Source organism: Sinocyclocheilus anshuiensis, unplaced genomic scaffold, assembly GCF_001515605.1.
Source record: "Sinocyclocheilus anshuiensis isolate Anshui unplaced genomic scaffold, SAMN03320099.WGS_v1.1 scaffold2683, whole genome shotgun sequence".
Lineage (NCBI taxonomy): Eukaryota > Metazoa > Chordata > Actinopteri > Cypriniformes > Cyprinidae > Sinocyclocheilus > Sinocyclocheilus anshuiensis.
Window position 1 is genome coordinate 99897 of NW_015538108.1, and position 9252 is coordinate 109148.

At 33.8% G+C, this 9252-nt stretch overlaps 1 protein-coding gene and 1 long non-coding RNA gene across 5 annotated transcripts in view; both read left to right on the forward strand.

The window, feature by feature from the left end:
- Positions 1-2635, forward strand: part of LOC107683663 (uncharacterized) — a 9438-nt gene extending 6803 nt beyond the window's left edge. Inside the window, exons 2-3 of the long non-coding RNA XR_001633746.1 lie at positions 937-939; positions 2433-2635. This is a non-coding gene — a long non-coding RNA (uncharacterized LOC107683663). The remainder of the gene's footprint in view (positions 1-936; positions 940-2432) is intronic.
- Positions 2636-7821: 5186 nt separating this feature from the next.
- Positions 7822-9252, forward strand: part of LOC107683661 (zinc finger protein 271-like) — a 3465-nt gene continuing 2034 nt past the window's right edge. Inside the window, exons 1-2 of one of the 4 annotated variants that reach the window (XM_016479734.1) lie at positions 7822-7939; positions 8452-9252. The exon at positions 8452-9252 is cut by the window's right edge and continues 24 nt beyond it. In XM_016479734.1, the coding sequence (XP_016335220.1) occupies positions 8457-9252 (796 nt within the window). In that variant the 5' untranslated portion in view covers positions 7822-7939; positions 8452-8456. Of the gene's footprint in view, positions 7940-8451 lie in introns of those variants that run through there. The other 3 variants (XM_016479735.1, XM_016479737.1, XM_016479736.1) reach the window with 3 other exon arrangements.

Genomic DNA, 9252 nt, shown 5'->3' on the forward strand with positions numbered 1-9252 from the left:
CTTAGTTAACGGAAGGCTACCTGCTGCCATCAGAGCAAGTGTAATTACTGCATTCACGTGCTCCTCGAATGCTCTCATTTCCCGAGTTGTGCTTTTAAGTCGGAATGTGAAAACAACATGGACATTCTCGTTACTACAAAGATGTGTTGGATTTATATTATTAGAGCTTTCCGACTTGAGTTCACGTGCATTTTCTCAGTCGGGAAATTATTTTTCACGTGCGGTGCCGCGATGTTTCTTACGTCCGTTTCGGAGAACCAGAGGACCAATATTTCAGTCGATTGCTCGGGCATGGCACCGAAATGAGGCACCGAAATCTGCGTTCGGATTCGGTTCTAGTACATACCGGTTACATAGGTACCGGTGCCATATTGGTACCGGGTTTCGGTACCCAACCCTAATGATAAGCCATATTTGAGGTTGATGAATGTTAGATGAGCATATGGATGTCCTGCCCGATGTACTATATCACCACATAGACCAGCCGTTTACGATTTGTCCATCACCGACTGCGTGATTTCGCCACTTCGTGTGGATTTTTTTTTCTGCGACTAATACAAATTTTTGTGGACCAAGCCTCTTCTCGTTGACTAACGGTTAGTTGACTATTAGGGGGCAACCCTAATATGCATATAAACAGCCTTTTAATTAACAGTAGAATAATCATGGCTGATAGTAAGACATGCAAACATAAAAGAAAACCAAACTGGACACGAGAAAAGCTATAATATTAAGGATATAATCAAAAATTTGGAGTTGGGATAACCTCCAAACCAAAGCCGATACCTTTTTAAAAGCTCATTATCGTCAAATGTTTCTAAAATGTTTATATTCCGAGGCAGATTGCTGGCAACAGCCATTTTAGGATAGTTGTGATTTGGTTTTAGTGACTTAGGAGTCCTCTTCACTACTCCTAACGTTTCACAGATTTAGGAGCTAGTTTTAACGCTAAAACGCTTTGTGAAATACTCTTAGAACAAAAATGTAGGAGTCCTAAATTTAGGACTGACACGCCCATTATTTTTAAGTTTTTCTCCTAAATCGGCGAGTTATGAGCTACTTTTAGCCTTAAGGTGTTTTGTGAATACGGGCCCAGGTCCATACAAGACTAAAGCAAGTTCAATTAAACAAATGTTTTGTTGAACCAATTTAACAGATTGAAATTGCTGTGTTAGACAGTATGCCAACATGTGTTTTTGCTAAATATTATCAAACACAGGAATTTCAATCTGTTAAATTGGTTCAACAAAACATTATTTGTTTTAAAGAAACTTATACATGAAACTTGACCAGTAGTGTTAATTTCGTTAACGAAAACTATGACAAAAAATGTTAGTTGACGAGCTTTTTTCCCATGACTAAGATAAGACGAAGACGAGATGACAATAAGGTAAATAAATGATAACTATGACTATATCAACATGCAATTTCGTTGACAAAAAAGACGAGACTAAAATGTATTAAAAAAAAAAAAAAACTTTACCAAAATCCTTTTTATTTTCGTCAAAAAAAGGAGACAAAATGTTATTGCGGACTGCTCTACATGCAGAGCTGGGTAGACTGTACTTATAAATTGTAATCCGTTACTGATTCCAAATTACATGACAAAAATTATAGTCAGTACCGTAATCCATTACATTACACATGTTAGGTTATCTAATCAGACTACTTTTAGATTACTTTTGACCTAACTTGATTTAAATAGGATAATCTTCTACCATATTGACATAAAAATACAAAGAGTAAAACAAATATATTCCATTTGTTATTAACAACATGAAGTGAATTAAACATTACATTGTCAAAGTTTCCCAAACTGGGGTTGTGAGTTTAATGAAAAGCTGATCATTAATTAAATCATTAACATTGTTTTACATTAAAATAAATAATTTTAAAATCAGTAAAAAAAAATGTACTAAAAATTGTTTCATTTGTTTACCTGCATGTCATGTGGACATAACCAACGTCAGAGGACCATGAACATGCAAATGTGATACTTATTTATTAAAATATTTATTTTCAAATCTCAGGGGTAACTTTGAGTAACTATATTTGGTGAAAGAGGATCAGATGACACAAAAGTTTGTGAATTTGTGCATTTTAATGTGTTTGAAAGACAAATGCCTTCCAAAGAGACAGTAATACATGGTTAAATAAGCTACAGAGTGATAATTCAAATAAAAATCAATGTGTTCATGAGTAGTTGATGCAATGTTGAAACACTTCTTAAACCTGAAATGATTTTTGTAAATCAGTCGTCAAATGCTGTGTAGCACCTGACTAATGACTGATCTCTGTGTGAATGTTCACAAAACTGGATGACTTTCTGAGTGTACACTGCATGCGTGAAGAGTTTCACTCATTTGTCTTCTCTGCGCAGTCATAAAATAAACAATCACATTAAGTAGTTTAGCTTAGCAAGTGCTGCACAGCATCTCTTCCATATTAATCTGTCGTAAGAAACATCATCTAAATTTGTCACAGTGAATAAAGTTCATCTTCAAGACCAGCAGTTTCATCTGTGAGATTCAGATCAACTCAAAGATAGAGTTCCTCCCCTAAAAACAATTTCTAAAATTGTATTCTTGTATACAACTTTGCTTTATGATATACATTATATTATGTAAGCAATAAGGTACGAGAGGCCGTGCTGTATCGTGAATAAATCACGGCTGAAGGGCTTTGCTGCAACTTACCTCAAGTACCTTATTGCTTTTATAAAACGGTTACCACACAATAAAAAATATTAAAACCAAAATTGTATGTATTGAAATGTTACTTTTTTGAAGCAAGTTCGTTAAATGCTGTCGTTCCGCTAAAAAATTAAATTGTAACATGCCTCTCATCTAATGGAGTTTAAATTAAAAACAGAGAATAGGAGCACTTATCCGCTGTGTCATTTATTGTTTTAACACCATATATGATATTTTCTCACACACGTACATCTGCTTATCTCTCAGCATGAGAAAACATCTGGTTTACGTCTTTTAGTTTTAAAACAGACCGATTCGCTGCACAGCGCGAGTTTGCAAGCGTCATTAGAGTGTAAAATGATGGACATACAGAATCATACCTGAAACAGAAAACTAATAAATACAGTAATATTCCCTACTCACTTCAGAAACTGTAGGCTTCCAGACAGACGCACGCCGCACACACATCAACATATCTCCGCATGAGAAGCGTTCATTAGATGGGGAAGAAGGCCGGGGTTTCAAGATTAAAGATGAAAGATGCAACATAACGCCAGCAGGGGTCACTGATACTTCATTAAATAAATAACAAACAGTTAATTCTGCCGAAATACATAATACATGAATCAGTTTTGATGCTATATTTTTGATTGTTTATGTTGCTAAGGGTGTTGCTCAGTGATACACAGAACCGTTGGGTGAAGCGGTCATAGCCGTGCTGTATCCTGAATAAAACACAGCTGCTGACCAATCAGAATCGAGGAAGGGAACTAACTGTTTTATAGTATGCTTTATTGCGTTTCATTTTATGTTCAAAATGTTCTTCTAATGCATATTTGTAGGTTTTTACAGGTTCAAAATGTTCTTCACCATAAGCTGAAAAAGAGGCTGAATTATTTTTCATATTCACTGTTGTTTAGTTTTTTTTACCGCCGACGACCTGGCATCCACATACATGGACATCACATTTTTTGTTGTGTGCACCATACTAAATTCTTTGTAACTGGAACCTGTTGTACACAAACATGGACACTTTCAGAAGAGAAAAACACATTACACAGAAATTTCAAGATGGCGGCAAACACATCTGAAAAGTCAGGCAGGCACACCAGACCAAATTGCACACAAGGTTAAAAATCTAATAAAATTACATTGTTGATTCTTGTTAACTTATACATAATAGTAATTATATACAATAAAGCTGTATGATTAATATGGCATGCAAATTTGACATTTTTTTGTAACCGTAAATATTTACTATGCCACTAAACTTGAGGTCCACGTTGACAATGGGACTTAGCTTCGTTGAAAATGTAAAAATGTTAGCAAAAAATGTAAGTGTGAATACGTAGTTTGGGAAGAATTTGTTAGAAAACATCAATTTACAATAGTTTACAACAGTATAAATTGACATTGCATGTGTGATACATAACTTTACATGCATTTTGATTCATTGAAAATGTACAAATGTTCGCAAAAATGTAGTTTGGGAAACAAATTGTTATAAAACATCAATTTGCAATAGTTTACAACAGTATAAATTGACATTGCATGTGTGATACATAACTTTACATGCATTTTGATTCATTGAAAATGTACAAATGTTCACAAAAATGTAGTTTGGTGCAAAAAAAATAGTTAGAAAACATCAATTTACAATAGTTTACAACAGTATAAATTCACATTGCATGTGTGATAAATAACTTTACATACATTTTTATTAATTGAAAATGTACAAATGTTCGCAAAAATGTAGTTTGGGAAGAATTTGTTAGAAAACATAAATTTGCAATAGTTTACAACAGTATAAATTGACATTGCATGTGTGATACATAACTTTACATGCAGTTTTATTCATTAAAAATGTACAAATGTTCCCAAAAATGTAGTTTGGGGCAAAAAATTTTTTTAGAAAACATCAATTTACAATAGATTACAACAGTATAAATTCACATTGCATGTGTGATAAATAACTACATACATTTTCATTCATTGAAAATGTACAAATGTTCGCAAAAATGTAGTTTGGGAAGAATTTGTTAGAAAACATCAATTTACAATAGTTTACAACAGTATACATTGACATTGCATGTGTGATAAATAATTTTACATTGATTTTTATTCGTTGAAAATTTAAAAATGTTAGCAAAAAATGTAGTTTGGGAAGAATTTGTTCGAAAACTTCAATTTACAATAGTTTACAAGAGTATAAATTGACATTGCATGTGTGATAAATTACATTGATTTTTATTCGTTGAAAATGTAAAAATGTTAGAAAAAAACGTAGTTTGGGAAGAATTTGAGAGAAAACATCAATTTACAATAGTTTACGACAGTATACATTGACATTGCATGTGTGATACATTACAATGATTTTTATTCGTTGAAAATGTAAAAATGTTCGCAAAAATGTAGTTTGGGAAGAATTTGTTCGAAAACTTCAATTTACAATAGTTTACGACAGTATACATTGACATTGCATGTGTGATACATTACAATGATTTTTATTCGTTGAAAATGTAAAAATGTTAGCAAAAAATGTAGTTTGGGAAGAATTTGTTCGAAAACTTCAATTTACAATAGTTTACAACAGTATAAATTGACATTGCATGTGTGATACATTACAATGATTTTTATTCGTTGAAAATGTAAAAATGTTCGCAAAAATGTAGTTTGGGAAGAATTTGTTCGAAAACTTCAATTTACAATAGTTTACGACAGTATACATTGACATTGCATGTGTGATAAATACTTTTACATTGATTTTTATTCGTTGAAAATGTAAAAATGTTAGCAAAAAATGTAGTTTGGGAAGAATTTGAGAGAAAACTTCAATTTACAATAGTTTACAACCGTATAAATTGACATTGCATGTGTGATACATTACATTGATTTTTATTCGTTGAAAATTTAAAAATGTTAGCAAAAAACGTAGTTTGGGAAGAATTTGTTAGAAAACATCCATTTACAATAGTTTACGACAGTATAAGTTGACATTGCATGTGTGATAAATAATTTTACATTGATTTTTATTCGCTGAAAAAAACTAACTGTGAAAATGTAGTTTGGGAAGAATTTGAAGAAGTTGAAACGGTTATATATGCAACAGTAACAATGAAAAATGTTCAGGCACGATACTCAGGCTGTAAATAAAAGAGATTTGCACTTTGTTACACAATGGTGTCTTGATTGTTTTCTGTGGATACAGACCGAGTGTCCACATGTGGACATCATTTTTTTCAAAAAGAGTTTCATGTTCAAAGATAATATCCGGTTATTATATTTATTGGTTCCTCCTAACCCCAAATAGCTAGAAGAAATCTAAAATGCAAGCCAAACCAAGCTCGGGTCTTAGGAGGTTAAACAACTAGTTATTGATTTTAGTTAATAGTCAATTATATCTATTATATCAATTATAATAGTTAATTGATTTTTCCGTACTGCTGGTTCGTCTGGTCAGAGGAGAACTGGCCCCCCGACTGAGCCTGGTTTCTCCCAAGGTTTTTTCTCCATTCTGTCACCGATGGAGTTTTGGTTCCTTGCCGCTGTCGCCTCTGGCTTGCTTAGTTGGGGACACTTCATTTCCAGCGATACCGTTGACTTGATTGCAAAGATACTATTTAAACTGAGCTGGATGTTGACATCACTGAATTCAATGATGAACTGTCTTTAACTGAAAAATTTGTGTTTACTATTGTCATTTTGCATTATTGACACTATTTTCCTAATTAATGCTGTTCAGTTGCTTTGACACAATCTGTATTGTTAAAAGCGCTATATAAATAAAGGTGACTTGACTTGACTAGTTATTCTTCCACTTAGGCTGTATTTTACAAAATGCAGGAGTATGATATTATGCCATGTAGGTTTGCATTTGATCCATCTTCACTTTTATTCATGCTATTTCACGTAATTGTAAAATACATGCTACATAGTTTGTTGAATCAACATTTTACGGGGTCATTTCTGAATAATTTTTATCATCTCAGTGCTATTTGTGTGCCTGCTAACACTTATAAAGAAGGTTTTGTTTCTCTTCACATACAAAATGGTAAGAGGAAACTATTTTGTTATGAATGTAATTATTAGAAAATCAAAGTGTATTTAGATTAATATGGACAAATCATAATGTCCGAGAAAGATCGTCGCCAGTGTCTTTATATTCGTGGTATTTTTTTCTGTATCATTTGAGAAATAACTAATATTTTTCAATAGAGCACTTTAATGGGCTTTCAGCATATATTGTGACTCACACAATCAGTTTCTATCAGCAAACACAGAATAAAGTGAGATGATCTGCTGCTGATCCTGAATGGCTTGTTTAATGAGTGTTTATAGTCTGAGGCTCATCAATATTATCAGCTGCTGAAAATCCTCTTTATTTCATGTCAATAGATCCTGTTTTCACCTCATTCATTATGCTGATGACTTCAGATCTGTAAATTGCCACATTAAGCTCATTTTATTGCTGTCATCAGACTTAAGCAAATGACAAGACAAGTATCATAATGGCATTTAATTAATCTGTGATAAACTGTTAAAACTAAAACATGCAAAAACTTTTTTTTCAGTAAAACTCACCTGGCAGTATATTTGTACCTTGTAAAATAAAACGAGATAAAAGTTGTGAATCAGTATAAAACACTTTGTGGTTAATTAACTTAATTGTTACTTCACTAGATGGAAAGATGCATTAATATTTAAAATGTGTAAATTATTATACAAATAATGTAAAAACTTTTTTATCTTTAATTTTGGCAGATCTGCTCCTCCTCCAGGGAAGCTCCTCCCACAACAATTACACCTTCAGTGAAGCTCCTCCCACAACAACCACACCTTCAGTGAAGCTCCTCCCACATCAAATCACACCTTCAGTGAAGCTCCTCCCACAACAATCACATCTTCAGTGAAGCTCCTCCCACAACAATCACACCTTCAGTGAAGCTCCTCCCACATCAAATCACACCTTCAGTGAAGCTCCTCCCACAACAACCACACCTTCAGTGAAGCTCCTCCCACATCAAATCACACCTTCAGTGAAGCTCCTCCCACAACAATCACATCTTCAGTGAAGCTCCTCCCACAACAATCACACCTTCAGTGAAGCTCCTCCCACTGTCTACAAGTGAAGACCAGCATCAAAGGATCAGGAAGAAGTGAAATCTGCAGAGACAGAGTTTATTGAAGGACAGAGAGAACATGAGAGATCCAGAACCCTGCAGAATGAAACACTGAAGAACAATCAGGTTGCTGTTTATTCTTGTAGCTTTTGTAATGAGTTTGAAGAACATTTAAAGTTATCAGCAGTTCATCAGATTTAGTGTGTACAGTAGAAAAATACTTTGAGTTTTAAAAATTGAAGAAAAAAAGTCCAATAAACAATATAGGGGAGAGTTTCAATTTTCAGGGTACAAAATAAGGACTGAAACTCAAATGTTGAAATGAGGTCACTTCCTGGGTGTTGCCATTAAAAAATGCTTTAGTTTTAAAAAAGGAATAAATTGAATGAAAATTGTGCTGTAACAGTGTTGAGTGAAAAATATTGGTAAGTTAATTAGTGTAAAATAGTTATTATTTATAATAGTTCTCACTACAGAAACATTGGATTAGTGTCTTATATTTTATATAGATTTTTGTATCTTATTTTGTAAAAATGTAACAAAATGATTATACTTTGGTGTAGCTGTTGTCCACTTTCACTTCACATTTGTCAGATTTTTTAATGATTTAATTATATTGTAACCTTTTTAAACTTCAGGTCTAATGGAGAAGAAAAAACATGTCAAAACTAGAGAAAAAACCCACTCACAGACTGAAAGTATTTCTTTACTGAAAAGAAGAGACAAGAAAAGGTTCACCTGCACTCAGTGTGGAAAGAGTTTCACATACAAACAGAGTCTCAATGTTCACATGAGGATCCACACTGGAGAGAAACCATTCACTTGTGATCAGTGCGGGAAGAGTTTCAGACGATCATCACACCTTAAGAACCACATGAGAATCCACACTGGAGAGAAACCATTTACTTGTGATCAGTGTGAGAAGAGTTTCACACAATCATCAACCCTTAAGAAACACATGATTATCCACACTGGAGAGAAACTGCACGAATGTGACCAATGTGGAAAAACATTTTCATGGGCTTCAAGCCTGAATAATCACCTGAAATTTCATACGAAGGAGAAACCACATTCATGTTCTTTCTGTGGAAAGAGTTTTTCACATCTGCAGAGTTTAAAACTACATCAGAAGATACACACTGGTGTGAGAGATCATATGTGCTTTGAGTGTGAGAAGACTTTTATTACAGCTGATCAATTGAAACGGCACGAGAGGATCCACACTGGAGAGAAACCTTACAAGTGTTCACACTGTGACAAGAGATTCAGTCGATCAGAAACCCTGAAAACACATGAGAGGATTCACACTGGAGAGAAACCTTACAAGTGTTCACACTGCGATAAAAGATTCAGTCGGTCAGGAGACCTGAAAACACACGAGAGGATTCACACTGGAGAGAAACCTTATAAGTGTTCACACTGTGACAAGAGATTCAGTC